This window comes from Molossus molossus, unplaced genomic scaffold (assembly GCF_014108415.1).
Source record: "Molossus molossus isolate mMolMol1 unplaced genomic scaffold, mMolMol1.p scaffold_m16_p_7, whole genome shotgun sequence".
Lineage (NCBI taxonomy): Eukaryota > Metazoa > Chordata > Mammalia > Chiroptera > Molossidae > Molossus > Molossus molossus.
The window spans coordinates 11,437,967-11,456,728 of NW_023425401.1; the positions used below are offsets into that span (position 1 = coordinate 11,437,967).

The following is an 18,762-nucleotide window of genomic DNA, read 5'->3' on the forward strand; positions in this document are numbered from 1 at the left end:
TCTCATTCTCCACCCCAGTCCCCCAGCCTGGCCTTGTGCCTCCTCTCCCATGCTCTTGTAGCGCCTCCATCCCTTCCCAGCTGAACCACAGGTGCTTACGGGATGTGGCGGACAGAGCCCAGAGGACTGAAGGACGCGTTATGCTAATCACAGATATTATGACAAGTGACAGAGCAAGGCTCAAAGAGTTACATATTGTGTGATTCCATTTCTATGAAAGTTCAAAAATATAGAAATAAAGTGATCCCCAAATGGCTCAAGCTTACTCATAATAAGAGGAATGCAAATGAAAACTACTTCGAAATATATTATCATTTTAAACCTGTTACATAGCTAAAATCCAAAGTTTGACTGGTGAAGCTATGGAGAAATAGTCAGCTTTTTAAAAATAATTTTTTATTTTTCTCTTAGAGTTGACCTACAGTACTGTGTTGGTTTCAGGTCTATAGCCCAGTAAAACAATCGCTTCCATACCTTGCTGGTGCAACCCATCCAGAGGCAATTTGCCAGTATCTCTAAACTTTGTCTATAAGAAAGTTGTGAAGTATATATTCTTTGACCCAGCATGCCTATTTCTAGGATTTTATTTTACAAAAAAATTTACACAGCTGTAAAACAGTTTATGTTCAAATTGTGCTCTATAACATTGTTGTAAAGAGAAAAATATTGGCGATAAACCAAAGATTTTGCAACATCGGCTTGGGGAATGTGAAGAGAGAGAGAGCTCAGTACTGGGGAAGTTTGCTTGGGGGTTCCACGCTGCAAGCCCCCCTTCATGGCCCTTACTCTTTGCAAATAGCGACCATCCTTCATTCCAGTGAGAGCTGCTCTGCTCTCTTCCTGACCTTGGTTTTTGCAACAGATTTGCACTTCCTGGAAAGGGTGGAGAAACACTGTCTTTGAGGACCTGGAGGCCGCTGGGGTCAGGCTGACATGGACATGCAGAAGCTGTCCTGGCTGGTAGCTCAATTGGTTAGAGCATCGTCCCAGTACTCCAAGGCTGTGGGCTTGATCCCCAGCCAGGGAATATACCAGAATCGACCAATAAATACATAATAAGTAAAAAAAAATCAATCAATAAACTTTTTTTTTAAAATGTGGAATTCACTCAGATCGCAGCAGGATTTTTGCATGAATGACTCAGACAGATTGCACCAGTTTTCTGCTTTACTTTGCTTGTGGAATAAAAAAAAATAATAATAATGCAACCCGGGCTGGTTTGGCTCAGCCGTTAGAGCATCAGCCCATGGACCAGAGAGTCCCAGGTTTGGTTCCCGCTGAAGGCACGTGCCTTGGTTGCAGTTTGTCCCCGGCCCCGGTTGGGGTTGTGTGGGTGGCAACCACTCCATGTGTTTCTCTAGCATCGATGTTTCTCTCTCTTCCTCCCTTGCTCCCTCCTGCTCTATCTGAAGATAAATGCAAAAATGTCCTGGGGTGAGGATAAAAAAATAATAATAACAATGCAGAAAATGGATCCATTAAAGCCAATAAGCCATTCACTTGGGATAAAATAGCATCAACCCTGAGCCTGTACCCTTCAGAGGAAATACAGGTACGAGTACATGTACACACACACACACACACACACACACACACTCATGCTGAAGTCCAGCCCATTAGAAATTGATTTGCCAGGAAAAGTTTCATCATAAATTGCCCTCTTCAATATATTTCTGTTTCCAGACTCTGGGTCCATCTTTCCTGGAGTAGAATTGGAGGACAATGGAGAAAGAGAATAATTTGAATTCAGAAGACCCAGCTCTATGGGACCTCCTAGCCATAAAACCTTGAGTCATCACTTAATTTCTTTGAGATTCCATTTTTCATCAACAGAAGGGGGGTGAAAGTAACATCGGCCGTAACAAATCAGAGCTGCCTAACAAACCACCCCAAAACTTAGTGGCTTAAAACACTAACAATTGCCTTTGTGCACAGTTCTGCAGGTCACCACTTTGGACTGGGTTCAGCCGGGTGGTTCTGGTTTCATCCAGGCTCTCTGCTGCATCAGCGGTCAGTGGCCAGCTGGGCTGGCTGGTCTCAGGTGGCTTCAGAGGGACAGCTTATCTCTGCTCCCTGTGGCCTCTCCTCCAGCTTGCTAGCCAAGTCTTGTTTCAAATAGGAGGCAGGCGCCGGGAGAGAGTCAAAGCTTACAAGGCCCCTTGAGGCACAGACTTGGTGCTATGGACTGAACTGTGTCCCCCAATTTATACGTTAAAGCCCTAATCCCCAATGTGACTGCATTTGGAGATAAGACTTATAAGGAAATAATAAAGGTTAAACGAGGTCATAAAGGGAGGGCCTTAATCTTATAGGACAAGTGTCTTTATAAGAAGAGGATGAAACACCAGAGATCTGTCTCTCTTCCCATGAGCACAGGGGAAAGGCCATGTGGGGACACAGCCCCCTACAAGCCAGGAAGAGAGCCGCTGCTGGACACCAACCTGGACAGCAGCCTGGTCTTAGACTGCTCGCCTCCAGAACTGTTAGAAAATACATTGGTGCTGTTCAAGCTGCCCAATCTGTGGTCTTTTGTTATGTCATCTTGAGCAGACTAATACACTTGGAGCTGGCGTAATATCCCTCCTGCCACATTCTATCGGCCAACGCAGGACACGAGACACCATCTCCATGACAAAGTGTAGGACGCAGACTACACATCTCGATGGGAGGGGCTGCGAGGTCAGGTATCAAAGGGGCGTGGACTTGGAATAACAATCTGAACACCGGCCACACATGGTTTTTGTTTGGATCCCATGACATTATGGATATGGAAGCGCTTCCTCAATGGAAAGCCTGGTAGAGATATAATGATCATCCGTATCCTGTCCTGCTTTGCAACAGTTATGACTATTTCTTAACTACTAGGTGAGGTGGTTATAAGATGTGTCTGGATAGTTCATTTTTCTCAGGGAGTGAGTGGAAGGCATTGCCTAATGAATAGAAGTCCTACAATGCTTATAATTCACCAATGGGCATGGTTCAGGAGCAAGACTGCATTTTCATAGCTAGAAAAGTTTGAAAATAAATATTTGAAAGAGAACACCACCTCATGAGTTCAGAACAGGAAGTTCGGTGGCTGGATGAATGGTAGAAAGGAAGGGCACACATCAGGTTGGGTTTAGCGAACTGAGTCATCCTCGCTCACCACTTCCTCGAGAGACTGAGGGAAAAGGGAAGCCGCTGAGACAGGAGGGAGCTTCCTGGTCAGCAGATCTGTGGCTACAGCATTGGACTCTACTCCCATAGAAGGTGCTGCCCACGAGTCCTCAAGACTGTGTCTGGGTTTCGAGCCAGGGAGGGCACGTTGTCATCTCTCTGATCATCTCCTGACCTTGCACAGAACCACATGCAGAACCCACTGACAGTCATGATAAAGAGGTGATGCTGTTGGGCTAGATGGTCTGGCTAGGGAGTTGCTGCTGCAGCTGAGAACAGGTTAAACGATCCAGCTCAGCATATTCATCATTCTTTCATTGGAGAGAGTGACACGGCACCCTAGCTCTGGAGGGAAGGGGGGGGGCACTGGTTTCCAGAAAGTATGTCTGTTTACTTGAGACATCATGGGGGTCAGAGGGAAAGGTTGGGCATGACTTGAGGGCCTCTAGGGAGAGTCTCCCTCTCACCAAGGGCTGCCCCAGACTGACCACTCTGGAGCTCAGCAAATGAGGAATTAAGGGGCAGAACATCACACTCTGCTGGTGGTCTCTCCTACACAGTGGCTGAAGTGTGCCGCCGCATTGGTCCAGCAGCAAAGGGTTGAGTTGTTCCATGCTGGGGGCATGCTCAGCACATTCACATCACTCACAATACCTGAGATGTAACGATTACTGTATTACAGTAAGATTATAAGTATCTATTAAGAACCTATTTTCTCCTGCATCTGCAGTTCAGTTCATTGCCTGGTACCTAAGAGGCACATCAAATAAGCAAAGGAATGAATGAACTCAATAAATATTTTATAAACAAACAATAAAACAAGAAGGACACAGCCAGGGCTTAAATTTGTAGTGTTTGAAGCACTAAAAATATCTGTGTGTTCTACATTTTTTGTCCCAAGGCTCATACACTCAATAAATACTCAACCATGCACTAAATAAAGTTGTTTTTTTTTATTTTTTATAAGAACATTTTATTTTATTTTATTTTTTATCCTCACCCGAGGACACTTTTCCATTTTTTGTTCAAATAGAGTGAGAGGGAGAGAGAGAGAGAGAGAAACATCGACGTGAAAGGGACACATTGAGTGGCTGCCACCCACATGACCCAACCAGAGCCGGGGACAAACTGCAACCGAGGTACGTGCCCTTAGTGGGAACCGAACCCGGGTCTCTCTGGACCACAGGCCGATGCTCTAACCGCTGAGCCAAACCGGCCAATGTTAAAGTTGTTGGTTTACACTGAAATTATAAAGCACACAAATTAAAATATTGAAAAAATGTAAAAAAAAATTAAATCACAATAATAAGACAACTGAGTGTCCCCACAATTAAGGGGTGCAATGGGCAATATACCCTTCATTCCTGAAAAGCACTATGCCTTTTTAGGCTGGAAAAAACTGCCTTTTTCCATCCGAACACTCTGTGTTGCCTCAGGTCCTGGCCATGGCTGGGTCAGGAGAGTTCATGGCCCTCGTGTTCTCATCACAGCCTCCCAGGGGAACATCGGGGCACTTCCTTCCAGAGCTCTTATGCCTGTTGGGACCCTCATCAGGCGACATCACCTGCTCTGTGGCTGCCTATGGTCCCCTGCCTCAGTCTCTCCATCTAATTCCTGAGATCTGGCCTCAGTGTAAAAGAAACTTAGAATTCGTCCAAGGATAGAGATGTGAGCAGCTGCCTTCAGTCAAAACACACTCTTCTGCAAACTCAGATGAGACAGACTTCCTGCAAACGGTGGCCCACCTAGTGTCAGAGGCACAGAAACATGGCCAGTGAGTTACCTGCCCTAAACCCCCACCATCATCACCTCTGCAAAAGGTGTCCCATGCGACGCCCCACCTGCACGACTACTGCGGTGGACAGCTTGAGTAAACCTGTGGCTCATGGGGACGAAGCTGTTTCCTGGTCTTTCACCAGACTCGAGAATCAGAAATGCAGGAAGAATGGTCATTCCCAGGGCTTTAGAGATTCACTGTAGACAAGGTGGTGTCGCCACAGGTACACTAGGCATTCCTGAACCTTGCCATTGCATTTCCCCGCCAAGCTAACTGCCTCTTCATTTCCCAACTTACCTCTCTCTTTGGGGGACCTGGCAGCACTTTAAATGCATTCACAGATAACCCGAGCTTCTGGGAATGTTCTTGAACATACAGACGCCAGCGCAGAATCCCCTTCTCCTGTATCATCCCTGGGCCTGGACCTGTGGTTCTCTCTTTTCTTCCACCTCCTAGATCCTTCCCCATGTCCGGCTGACCTTGAGCTTTTGAAACAAGCACATAATCACAGTTATCTAAAATGCAGACTTCCTGCCCTGGCCGGTTTGGCTCAGCGGTTAGAGCGTCGACCTGCGGTCCGGAGAGTCCCGGGTTCGGTTCCCGCTAAGGGCACGTACCTCGGTTGCAGTTTGTCCCCGGCCCTGATTGGTCGTGCGGGTGGCAGCCACTCGATGTGTCCCTTTCACATCGATGTTTCTCTCTCTCTCTGTTCCTCTCTCTCCCTCCCACTCTACCTGAACAAAAAAATGGGAAAATGTCCTTGGGTGAGGATAAAAAATAAATAAATAAATAAATAAAAAAAATAAAATGCAGACTTCCTGCGATTCCCCCTAAATCCTCGCACTCTAGACAATTTTTAAAGGACACTACGGAATCAATTCCTCAGGCCAATCTCAACCCATTCCTCAGGAGCAGGAGTAAAAACAGCTGTTCTTACTGAGGACTCCCTCTGGGCTGTGGAGTTTATCTCAAAGAGATAATGCTTTTATCTGTACCTAGATCATGCAAAACACTCTGAGGTGGTATTGCCACCCTGTCTACTCACAAGGAAAACAGCCAGGGGAGGTAGCTAAGTCAGCTACCTTGCATCCCCATGGTTGCTCAAGCAGAAGTGTCTTCCAAAGCACTGGGGTTAGCAAAGGAAGGGCCTCGCTAAAGAGGTTCATCAAGCTCTCAGCCCTTGGAAAACCTGATCCCCTAAAGGGTTTCTAGGTGGGGAGAAGGTGTTGCAAGACGGACGTAGAAGAGAGAAGGGCGCACCGTGGATGGAAACAGCCTGCTTCGGGAAGGCAGAGTGGGTGGCTGGCTGGCAGGGAGAGAGCTGGAGAGCCGGGCCGGCTGGGCCCAGCAAGGCCCTCGAAGCATGCTGATGGTCTCAGCGTTCCTCTTGAAGGTATTGTCTCATCAGAGAGTATTGAACAGAGGAGATGCTCGGTTCAGCTTTCCACTTAAAGAGGTTTTGAGATCCAGCTTTAACAAGTTCAGTTGAGTGGTGGGTTGGAAAAACGGACTGCAGTGGGGTCAGGAGTGGACACGGGGGCGACTGTGAGTGGGGCGCTGGGCTGGACCAGGCGGGAGACACTGTGGGCTTGGCTTCTGTCTCTGGTAGAGGAGATGGGAAGAGGTGAACATATTTGAAAAAGTGTACTGAAATCACAGAACAGGCTGATGGTTTTGGTGAAGAGTGGGAGTGAGTGAGAAACAGGAACCAAGAAGGACTCCAGTTCCCTGGCTTGAGCGATTGGGAACAGGAGAGAGCAGGAGAACATTCAGGAGCTGTTGAATCACAGGTGCTATCAGGAAATTGGCAGGTAGGAGAGATTTGTCAACAGGGTTAAATTGGTTAGGGAGGCTTCTTAGGGTTTGGTCTCAAAAGGGACAAAGTAACCATCATGCTCAGTTATTTTAGGCGACACCAACCCCTCTGTCCCACCATCCTCCACCCAGCTTTCCTATTCTGACTTAAGAATATGGGTTAGTGATAGTAAATGGGTGCAAATGGGAAAAAATTAAAAATAAAGCTTTATCCTAGGGCTCTGTAATACGCACAAACTCACACATGTAATATATGCATAAACAGGATACTAGAAAAAAATACACTCAGAAGTACTTACTCTGGATAGTGGGGTTATGAGAAAATTTTACTTATTTTCCAAAGGATTGATAATGAACTTGTATTAGTTACACAATAAGGAAAAATATCAACGAAAAGAAAGTCATGACTTTGAAGATCACACGAAGATGGTAGAGGAATACCTAGAACAACTTTGCCCTTCAGATAAACAGGTGCATTCGATCTGTGACAAGTCTCCTTTTGAACATGGAAACAATTCTAAAGAAGCCCCGTTTCGGATTATGAGCAGCTAGCATACTGAGCTGGCTTGAGCTCTCTTGGATTTACAAAATGATAGAAAAGGCTTTGAATTTCTAAACTGTTCCAGGGTCTTCTTTAAAGTTATCCAGGGCCCGGGACAAACCACATTTTATCTTCCTACTTCCTCTCTCCACAGAAACACTGTGTAGGCAGAATAGAATTTTGATGATAATCCTGGCTCCTGTTTATCAAGGACTTACCACATGTGGAGATTAGTTCTCTATACCTGTCCTGCGAACTTCATAAGAAACCAATGAATTGGAAACAAGTCTTTTAGAAGTGAAGACATTAAAACATAGTAAAACATCAAACAGAGAAAGAAAAATTTTGTATTATCTCACTTGTATGTGAAATCTAAAAAAAAAAATCAAACTCATAGACACAGAGCACAGATTGGTGCTGGCCAGAAGCAGGGCTTAGGGAGCTGGTGGGTGGGAGGCCCAGGTGAAGGGAGTCGGAAGGTACCAACTTACTTGTAAGGTTAATGAACTCCTAGGGACGTAATGCGCAGCATGGTGACTGTAGTAAACAATACTTACTGCATAGTTGAAAGTTGCTAAGAGAGTAGATCTCAAAAGTTATCATCAAATGGCCAAGAGACATATGAAGAAATGCTCAACGTCACTACTCATCAGAGAGATATAAATTTAAACAACAACGAGGTATCACCTCACACCTGTCAGAATGGCCGCCATCAACAGATCATCACACAACAAGTGTTGGTGAGAAAAGGGGACTCTAGTACACTGCTGGTGGGAATGCAGACTGGTGCAGCCACTGTGGAAAACACTATGGTGTTACCTCAAAAAATTAAAAATTGAATTGCCATTTGAAGCCTGAAACATCAATCAGAAAGAATATATGTACCCCCTTGTTCATAGCAGCACTATTTACAATAGCTAAGATCTGGAAACAGCCCAAGTGTCCATCAGTAGATGAATGGATAAAAAAGCTGTGGTACATATACACAATGGAGTACTACGCAGCTGTAAGAAAGAAAAATCTCTTATCCTTTGAGACGACATGGAGGGACCTGAAAAGTATTATCCTAAGTGAAACAAGCCAAACAGAGAAAGACAAATACCACATAATCTCACTTATTTGTGTAATATAATGAACATAAGTCTGAGGAATAGGGTAGACCCAAAGACATGGAAGTAGGGTACAGAATAACAACCCTCAGAAGAGGGGGTGTGGAGAAGGAGAGATAATCCACAGAATTTATATGCTTGTACGCATAATCGATGGACATGGACAACAAAGCCGGGTATGGGGTTGGGGGGGTGTCAATGGGGGGAAAAAAGGAGAAACATCTGTAACAAAAATAAATTAATAAAAAAATTATATATAAAAACAGTTATCATCATAAGAAAGGAGCACCTTGTTCTCCCCTCTGCAAAGGAAGGCACTTGATACACATGCTACTGCCCTCTTGAAACTAATGTAGCTCAGCTACAGAAGCATACATTTCCTCCTGTAATATATAAACATAGTGAATTTCTTATATTTTTATCCACAAGGGTCAAAGAATTTTGTGATTAATGTTTAGTGCTCACTGACACACAGTTACTAGTTCTAGCAGGTGGATTTCCAGCAAGTCCCATGGATGTGACACCCCAACCACGTCTCTGCCAAGCAGTGGGTCACAGCCGTACCCTGTCCGACAAGGTCTAGAGGGTTGGAGGGAAGCGGGAGGCTCCTTGAGATGCTGCCTCAGCTCCAGAGTCGTGGCCACCCCGGATATCCATTCCTGTATTCTTCACTCTATTTCTGTATTCCTCCACCTCTTATTAGCCAAGCCCTCGGCACGCCAATCTCTGCTCAGGTAATAGCTGTTTATATTAAGCGTTCCCTTTTATATTACTGTGTGTTGCTCTGGCCGGTTTGGCTCAGAGGTTGAGTGTTGGCCTGTGGACCAGACAGTCCCGGGTTCGGTTCCCACTAGGAGCACGTACAAAAAAAAAAAAAAATTACTGTGTATTTTCTCTTTCCTGATGGAACTCTGATTCACGACTCTCAGAGATTTCCCTACCAGCAGACAGAGCCTGCTTCCCTAGAGGGGAAAAGATCATGACCCTCCCTACCACACTGTATGCTAACTCCACGAGCTTTCTGGATGATCCATGTCCTCGCAGATTAGCCAGGAGTTCATAAAGGAGCTCGAAGAATGAACATTGCTCTTGAATTTCCCCCAATTTCCTGACTCAAAGGTTAGAGTGACACATGATTACAGACATAGACTATGGTCAATGGTGAGGGAGCACAGGCTTGAAGATACTGCTCACAGATGTTTCCCAACAGAGTGATCGGCTCTGTCTGGGGAAGGAGGACCATGCCAGTTACAGGGGCGGAGAGTCTTGAATCTCTAGGCTTGATTGAGGCTTTGCCAGGCAGGTGGTAGGAAGGAATATGCCCCGCAGAGGCAATAGGACGGACAGAAGCCTGCAGGCGTGGCAAAGCCTAGCCACTCTTGGGGAACTGTCAATCATAGGGATGGCTGGACACGGGTGGTAGCCCTTGACCTTATCCTGCACTGTTTTAAACAGAGTATGCAGAAGAGTTAAGAAATGATTTTCTCCAGGCCCCTGTGTCTGCAGGAGATGAATTCCTGACCTCGGACAACACCAATGGGAATGGAAAAATAGAGTTTAAACAAGAGTAGAGAATCAGGTGGATTGGCAGGATTTGGGGTCTTTGAGGGATAGTTTTGTAGAACAACCAAGATAATAGTTATGAAAACATACTTTTTGAATATTAATATACTAAAATGAGGTATCCTTACTGCAATTTGATTCTAAACATGAATAACGAGGCTTGATGCCCTGATTGTTGGGCTGGATGAATAGCGAGGTGGTGGCAGGACCCACCATCCAGAAGAGGTAGCCTTATTGTACTGTGTGCCTCTTGACCTCCCTTCCGCTTCCCTACTTGACTGTCAGTACAGGACTCATACAACTTTGTGTTTTATAGTAAACAATAAGTGTTATATGAACGAATTTTCCCAACCAGTTGCTCAAAATAGCAGAATGCAGGTAGAGGATTTTGATGCTGGAACCTAGACTCCATGCCATCATTTCTCAGAAGAAGAATGACACCCAGATTATCTAAGACTCTTCCAAGAGCTAGTCAGAGAGAGAACGGTGATCAGGTGTCATGGAAAACAGTATTGTAGGGTAGGAATCAGCGGTTACACTTGTTGACTGGCACTGGAAAGAGAAGGATAATCAGGGTACTTGTAATTCAAGGAAAATACCTTCAAAAAAGGCCCAGAGGTCCAAAATACTCTCACATTCCCTACTCAACAAACTCCTCCCAGGGACCAGGGCCCTTCAGCTTCTTCAACATGAACTTTTTAAATTTGAGGGCCAGAAATTTTTGCCTCATGGTAAACAGTCTTATTACACATCTCATTCATAAATCTTTTCATTGGATGAGGTTTTTATCGATAACTCTGAAAATTCTGAGACCACCATTTTGTTATTGGCAACATGATTTGGTTCAGAAGCACACTGAATTCCTTGCTTTGGGTACTTGAAGCATCACTTACATCCTGTGTCGGTCTTTCCTGTCATGGTCTATTACTACTTCCATCCAGATGGTCCACTGTCCTCTGCTACGAAAAGACCTGTGCAGTTTCCTTACATCTTAGCTCCGTAGTGATCATGTTCTCTCACCACGAATGGAATTATCTCCTATTCCAAATGTACAAGCCCATTTGGACAAAGTGTTTGTCAATACGCAGGGAGCTTTTCCATGTCTGTGAGGTTAATGGGAACACATGTGTGATGGCTCAGAGGCACGGTGACAGTGGGACCAGGGAGCACAAGAACAGGCAGGAAGGACATCGCCCCAGTGGGGCAGCCCTCGCTGGCAAAGTTTGCCCTGGGCTGCACACTTGTTTCTAGTCTGAGGCACTTGTATGCTGACACCCGAGGGTATAAAATATCTCTGGTCCCACTTTCTACTTGCCATGGAGATAAACTCAAGTTTATCTCAAGAAAGAATCTCCTTAATTTCTGTATAATTATAATAAAATATTCCACGAATAAAAGAGACGTTTCAAAGATCAGTTTTCCTAACTACAGCTATCAAACTAGTTATTTGTGTTTGTTTCCAGTCTGGCTGACACTTTTCAGCTAGGAAAATATAATATTCCCTCTCTCTTTTTCATAAAAAGTCCCTTGTGGTCACTGAATATCAGTGTCCCATTCATTCTTTTACTTTTCAATTCACCTTTTATTTGAAATTCTGTTTATTTTTAAATTATTATTATTATTCCATTTTTAAGATGTGAGGCACATACAAAGATTATTTAATATTATTATATCTTTGCTTTAATTATTTATTTGTCTCAGGGTACCAACATTCTCTTCTGAGCATCTCAGAAGAAGAACTATTTCTGACAAAGCTTTAACCAATGCCACTGTTCATTATGTTTAAAGTTCCATTCTAACAATTCTACAAGAGCAGCATTGAGGAGTTCACATTATATTTCACAGCAGAAAAAATATTTCCAAGTGTTATACTGAAGCAGACTCTCTTAACTGTATATGCAAAGTACAGTCTCTGCTCTTGAAATGCAAGTCAAAATGAGATGAACAATAGAAGCAGGAGCACAAAGGGACTTTCAGGTGACCTGTAATATGAGCCACTGCTTGGCCACTGACTTTGCAAGGAGAGTCATTGAGGCAAAACTACCTGTGCATATATTATCGAGGTTATGAAAGTATTTAGCGAACACACCACTAGACTTCTGTCCCTTTTAAAAATATATCATTTGGAAACATGGTATTAAAATTCTTTAATGGTCTTCCAAACTTATGGATGGAATTTCATTTGTAAGGGGGTTTAAAGAAAACAAGTGTCTGATCTAATTAACTCCAAATTTAATTCAACACTTTCCCTATACTTACGAGAAATGATGTTGAGGTTTAAAAATTTTTAAATCTGTATACGTGTTATGGGAATGTGATTAATCATCTCTAAATCATATAAATCCCACCAGGACACTTTGTCTAAGTATCTCATCTTACTCATGACCCTTTTATCTCACCAGTTTTGCTTGGTTTCTGATTTCACTGAGTTGGGATTAAATCAGTGCACTCCTGCTGCACGATTAGGACTGCTTTAAAACTATGTAATTACAAACCTCAACTGCGGATTGTGAATTGTACTCACTGTCATAACTGCCATTAGCATGGTTTTAAATTCTTGCAGAACAGTGGGGTAGAAACGCCTTGTAAATAATTCCTCTGCTATATGTCTGCTATTGATTATCAGCAGCAAGTATAGACAAGAAACAGAACCTGGGAAAATGCCAATGTTCTGTGGAACTAAAGGACATTTAAAGAAAAAAAGTGCTTTAAATCTGTGGGTTAAAGAGTTAGTATAAGATTTTAAAAATATTCAATTGCAGGCTGAATTTTATAAATAGGTAAAGACCTAATCTGAGGGACAAGTATTTTGGATGGTTAGCCACTCTGATTTTTATTACTTTCCACAGCATGAAATCTAAATGCTTTATGAAGATGTTCTGAAGCTTAATTGGACAACGTCTATTCATTTCCAGTGCTCCCTTAGCCCCCTTCCTTACCATGAACCTCTTCTGGAGTCCTTCCTCAGAGTCCAGAGATGGTCGGTCCATTGAAAATTGAAAATTGATGTAAAAGTCTTTCTCATCCAGGAAGCTCGCCCTAATGAGACTTTGGTCACATACTTTCCAGTTCTAAATATGCACCAACAAAAAAAAAAGTCTTTCCATGATTAAAAGAAAAAGACTCACATACTTTCTCTTTCAATGTGAATTGTTTGTAATCCCCATATAAACAAGTTTCTTTGGAATAAGTCTTTGGTATGTGGAAACTCATGTCTCAAATGATAACCCCTATTATTCTGCTGGCACCCAAGCTCAATCCATTAATTTAAATCAATGTTAGCCATTTTCATCAAGTTTCTTTGTTAAATCTCTTTAGACAACCAACATTGTTTGCTATTTTATAACTTACAAATTTGAGAGAAACCCTGTATACCTCTCTATATACCTATAATAAGATCAGAAGCTCCAATCAAGTTCTTGTTTATAATTATCTCAAAAAATATACACTTGATCATTATAATTCCCCTGCTGTGCATTTCTGGATTTTTATAAATGAACTGAATAGTTGTGGGAAAAGATCCCACTGGCCCTTAACAACTACAATAACTCCCTGTAATTTGCTGAAAGCCAGTGGTATTCATTTACTCTTTTTCTTGAAGTTTATAACAAAAGCAAACAGGTAGATTTTTGTTAAGAATCTTCAGGTTGGTCGATCTAAAGGCTTTGAAACTTGATAAATGCACACGTCAGACTGAAGAAATAAGGGTTTGAAAGAACGGCGTGGGAAAAGAACTGGCTTTGCACAAACTAAGTTCAGTCCTTCTGTTTGAGTATTTTCAGACAACTGTTAGTAAGGTTCACAAAGCCACAGAAAACAATGATTACTGGCATTGTGCTTCATGTATGAAGATGCACTGAAACAGAAAGAGAACCTGGGAATAATTAATGAGTCCCTCTCCCTCCCTTCCAGGAATTTGGTTAATAAATAGGAATATCTAGCTAACTGGTTCCACTCTGGGTGTTGCTAGTTTCTAGAAATGTTCTCCCTGCAGCTTCCCAAGAGTAGCTGTTACATTGTGTAGCAAATGATTAATTCTGCTACCTGGGATTTTACACACCTGCTTTTAAGTATGATGGGCTTCAGTCTCGCAATGGAAAAAGTACAAAAGTCACCTTAAGTCTTACAGTGCAACAATTTTAATAGTCCACACTAAAATAGGCAGGGCAGTTTTGTAGGTCCACATCAAAAGCAATCTCGCCTTACTTAACATGCTTCTACTTAGAATGTTTCTTGCTCTCTCCCATCCCTTCACTTAAGGTGTACATCTACAGAAGTACTTCTAAAGTGCATGTCTCAGGCATTAAAAACAGCACCGGGGGCCGCCCTCCAACAGCCAGTTCTTATCAGAGCCGGGCTTCCTCATTGGAGGGGCTGCCCGGTTCCAGGGGAGCTACCACCTCTTGGAGAAGTACCTCTGTCACTCCCACAGGTGACACAAGGGGCAAAGGCCACAGAATGCGCTTTCTGAAGGTAATAATTATGCCAACGTCCTCTGTGGCGGGTATCTTCTCTTACCACAAATAAATATTTAATGCGTCCTTGAGTCAGGAAATACTGAACACTCGATGGACACTTCCGTGCCCAGGAAAGGAGAACCGCGGAGGCCTTGCGCGGAGATGCGATTTGGTAGGATGAGCCACCAAGCGCAGGGGCAGGTCGAAGTCCTCAGGTTTAGAACTGGAGGCGAGGGAGGCATGTTGGGAAGAGAGACAGTCCGCTGGGCTACTGCTTGTCGTCCTGGGGGTCGCTGGGGAACCCCGCCTCCTCCGGGGACCTGACTCCCTCGGGGAGCAGGGTGGCTCGAACTTTCCTCTTCTCCTTAAAGCGCCCGGAGCGTGAGATCTTCAGGTTGCGGCGGCTGTTGCCCGATTTCTCCGCGCACAACTTGTCTGCCCTGTAGGGGTCCCCGGCGCTCGCGAGGAGGTTGGGGTGCTGATTCTCCCGGGAGCTGGCAGTCCAGTCCGGGCTGGGCGGCGCGGGCGGCGCGGGCTCCGCGGGCGCAGGTTGGGCGGGAGGCTGCGCCACCACCGTGGCCTCCTTGCTTTTCTTCCTGCTGTTCGTGAGCGATTTCCACCAGGGGCCGGAGCTGCCCTTGCCGCTGCTGTCGGCCATGGCCGGCTGGCCCGGGGCCGGGGCGTCGCGCGTGGGGAAGGCCCCTCTCTCCGGGTGGTCTCCGGGGTTCACTCCGCAACTTCTCCCGCTTCTCGCAATTCGGCTGCGCGTGGGACCCGAGGCAGCGGTCTGTGCTGGGGGAGAAGACGAACTTGGTTACTGAGGTTGTCGAAGTCATACCCTACGACGCCCCCACCTCCACCCCTCAATCCCTTTTCCTCCCCTTTGCTCCACGCGACTCCGGATCCGCCGGGGTCTGAGCGCGGGGAGCCCAGAACCCAGAGATGCGAGGTCCTTAGAAGACACCGCCAAGCCGCCGAGCCGGCAAGGGCACCAGCTGACAAGTGGCCTCCAGGGCGCCACCGTCTGGTCACCAGACGGAGTCTTGGCACTCCCCCGCCTGCCTCAACCTTCGCCCTGCCTCCAGTAGCAGGAAGAGTAGCGGTCAGCGTGCGAGGGGCACCCAGGGGAGGTTCCCTGGCATCTGGGCTAACTGACTCTAAGAGGGAAAATGGCTCGTCCCGTCACTCGGCCTGATTGTAGACGGACGCCCCAGGGTGACCCACCCGGTGCAGAAAGGCCTTCTCTTGGACGAGCACCTGGGAGGACAGGGCCAGGAAGCAAGTGCGTGCGTCCCCGCTATAGGTGAACAACGACTGTTTGACCCCTGCCAAAGGTTTGCCCCATAGACTTCGGTCCCAGGATCCTTTTCGATGATTCTTGAAGGTAATTTACAAGCCAGGCACAGCGAGGCACAGGCTCTTGGTGTTTTCTTTTAATTTCTGCTTTTGACATAACTTCTGCCTTGTGACTTTCAGAGAAGTATGACTAGGCTTAACTTCCCTTGAAAACCACCAGCCCACTCTTCGTTTTATTCCCCAGAAACCGATCTTGCATCTCCTCGAGGCCACCCCCGGATGATGGCTGAGATGAGGCCACACTGCAAACGTCCGCTTTCCCTGGTTCTGTATTAAAACAGGCCCCGAGTCTGTTTATACTAGGAACTCAAGTCTGGAGAATTTTAGTTACAAATTAAAGGCTTCTGTTCCTTTTCTTGCGCAATTCCCTCCTGCAAGGAGAGAGCAACAAGGAACTCCATACCAATGTACGTCTTCCCAGCTTTAAAACGTGCATTCTGCGGAGCGACAAGGATGTTTTCGGCACTTGAGGTGCTAATAATCTCGGAAGCTAGAGTCCTCTGCCCACTGTCTGTGCTGGGTCTGTCCGGCCCTAACTCCACGAACGTTCAGGATTCGCTGGTGCCACGGCTCATTTCCAGGCTTCCGCTGGGCTCCTTCCCGTCCCACGCTCCCCGCGCGCCTGGGATTTGCCTGCACCCTTTAGAGCTAAACTTCAGCCGACTTTGTTGTTGGAAGGTGTCCTCCCGGACTGGGAGGGAAAGTCTGAGCGCCCACGCGAGGCGTCGCATTGGTCTCGGTGTGCACCTAGACCTCAACCCGCCCCTCCCCGGGACGCCGGAGGGCACACTCCTGCCGCGACTTGAAAACAATAGGAAAAAAAAAAAGGCCAAAAAATGTTTCCATACCCACACCCTCAGGCAAAGTTTGCAGTCGGGTGTGCAAACATCCTGTTCCCTCGACTTTACAGATCGGAAAAGCTCCCCCAGTTATTCACTGGTGGTGGTGGTGATGTGTCCCGAGACTACGTTCTGTCTTCTACCCTACACTTTCCTCTCTGCAGTAACCTGTGTGCGCAGAAGGGTTTTGCACGAATTGCTCAAGGAAAAGATCGCAAATTACACAAATAGACACAAAGCGCCTGCGGCTCGCAACTTCTCTTCGGGAGCCAGAGGAGCCCCCAAGGGTGAGACCCGGGAACCGGCTCTGTCTTGGCAGCTGCAGAACCAACCTGATTGCTCACCTGCTCAGGACCCCCGCCGCTCCGCTTGCCAGGGACGACGCGAAAGGAGTGCTCTGGGGACAACCTGGGAGCCGGTGCCGCGTCCCTCCGCGCGGTCCTGGGGAGGTCCGGCTTCTTCCCGGCAGGTGTGCCGCGGAAATCTCCGCAGTCCAGCGAGGCGGGCTGCCCTTCGTGGTTTCCCCTGGCACCTCCAACGGCAGCGGCGGCGGCGGCCCGGGGCAAGCGGGTGCCCGGCTCCAAGCCCCGGGTGAAAGCCCGAGCTGCTCTCTAGGTTAGTAGCCGATCATTCTCGGGCGTCTCTCTTCCCTGCCGGCGCCAGGGGGGCCGCCGGGAGATGGGACACGGCTGCTCACTCTGATGCGTTGACCCTTCCTATGCGTCGGTCCTCGGAGCGGGAAAGGACATCTGCCCACCTGCTGGTCATTCACCAAGTGATTCCAGTCACCTGAAGCCCCGGGGCAGCGGGAAGAAAACACAACAGGAGGCAGCCCCCGCTGCCACAGGTGCAGGTAGGAACTTTGCATTTCCGCCCTCCGGGGGACGAGATTGGACCAGGTCGCAGGCGTGGCGCCAGCCTTGGGAGGTCTGATTGGAGAAAGGCTGTGCTGCTCGGCTGGCGGGTCGACTCCTTCGGGAAGAAGAGACGAGCCGGTGGAGGAGACCGAAGGCCGGGAGAGGAGGCTGCAGGTGGGCTCGCGTGGCTAGATGTGGCCGCAGCCCTCCCTCTGCTTCTACCCTGATTTGCTTCTCCCTTCCTCTCGGGCCGCCAGTCACGGCCACTCAGCTCCAGTCGCAAGTTTTGTTAACTCGCGGGAGAGCTGTTTCATATCCAGACAGAAGGTTGCAGTCTAAAGCGCTTTTAGTTGAAAGATTGTAATATTAACAGTTCGCTGTGAGCCAGCCAGGTGCTGTTCCAAGCGCTTCTGTGGATTAACTCACTTATTACTCACAGCAACCCTAGGAGGTAGGTACTATTTTTATCCTCACTAGACAGGTAAGCAGACCCTAGCCCCGCAAAGGTCCAGTGGTTGCCCGTGGTGGCAAGGCTGGTACAAGGCAGGATCGGATCTGAAGCCAGGAGGTCTGACTCCAGCTCCCGAGGTCTTAACCGGCACGTTATACTGCAACCTGCCTGTTTTGAGCTCTTAACTGAGGATGTGACATCTCTCAGGTCTGGAAACCTAATGCGTAGCAAACACTCCCCACTCCCTTCCCTAGTACAGATCCAGTCCCTGGCCGCTGCAGGAAGCGGACCAGTGGATGATGTCAAGGTTCAAGAGGCTTTTTAGCTCCTGGTCACATGTTGCTTATTTGTTTTCATTGTACAGGAAGGTATTGACATAGCGCATTTTCTCTAATGAAGTCAGACGTGCAGTCTGCTTGGTCTTCCTGGATGCTCTTCTGTTTCAAAGAACCACTTTGATGTTCCTTGAGCGCGTGTATAATTCCTCTGGAGGCTGAGTGAGAAGCAGCTGACGTCTGAGCATCTCTGTCCTGGGGACTTTCTGGGGTATGAAAGTAGTGAAAGACATAGAATTAGTAGAAAGAAATCTGTATAGAGTATTTCACTGCATGGGATATGATAAAAATATAAATACTTTATATCATTAACTTTTTAGTTTAGCATTGTTGGATTTTAAAAAGATAATGCGCAGCAGTGTGTATTTGAAAAGGATGCATTTTAATTTATGATTGAGATTCATTTTAGAGAGTATATGTTTGATGCTAGCACCAGGACTGAACAAAGACAGGCTGCCAGCTGTGAGGCAGGATGGGACAGGTCATCATAGTGCCACCTCCTCACA

General features: G+C 46.5%; 1 protein-coding gene across 1 annotated transcript; it reads right to left on the reverse strand.

Moving 5' to 3' along the window:
- Window positions 1–14,686: 14,686 nt before the first annotated feature.
- PRR15 (proline rich 15) lies at window positions 14,687–15,166 on the reverse strand. The gene has a single exon (XM_036246185.1). It carries the CDS (start codon window positions 15,074–15,076, stop codon window positions 14,687–14,689), a length of 390 nt encoding a protein of 129 aa, XP_036102078.1. The 5' UTR covers window positions 15,077–15,166.
- Between the last annotated feature and the right edge of the window lie 3,596 nt (window positions 15,167–18,762).

What these genes read in the sequence shown, in the direction of transcription:
- PRR15 (XM_036246185.1), bottom strand. Translation starts at nt 15,076, where the DNA reads ATGGCCGACAGCAGCGGCAAGGGCAGCTCCGGCCCCTGGTGGAAATCG.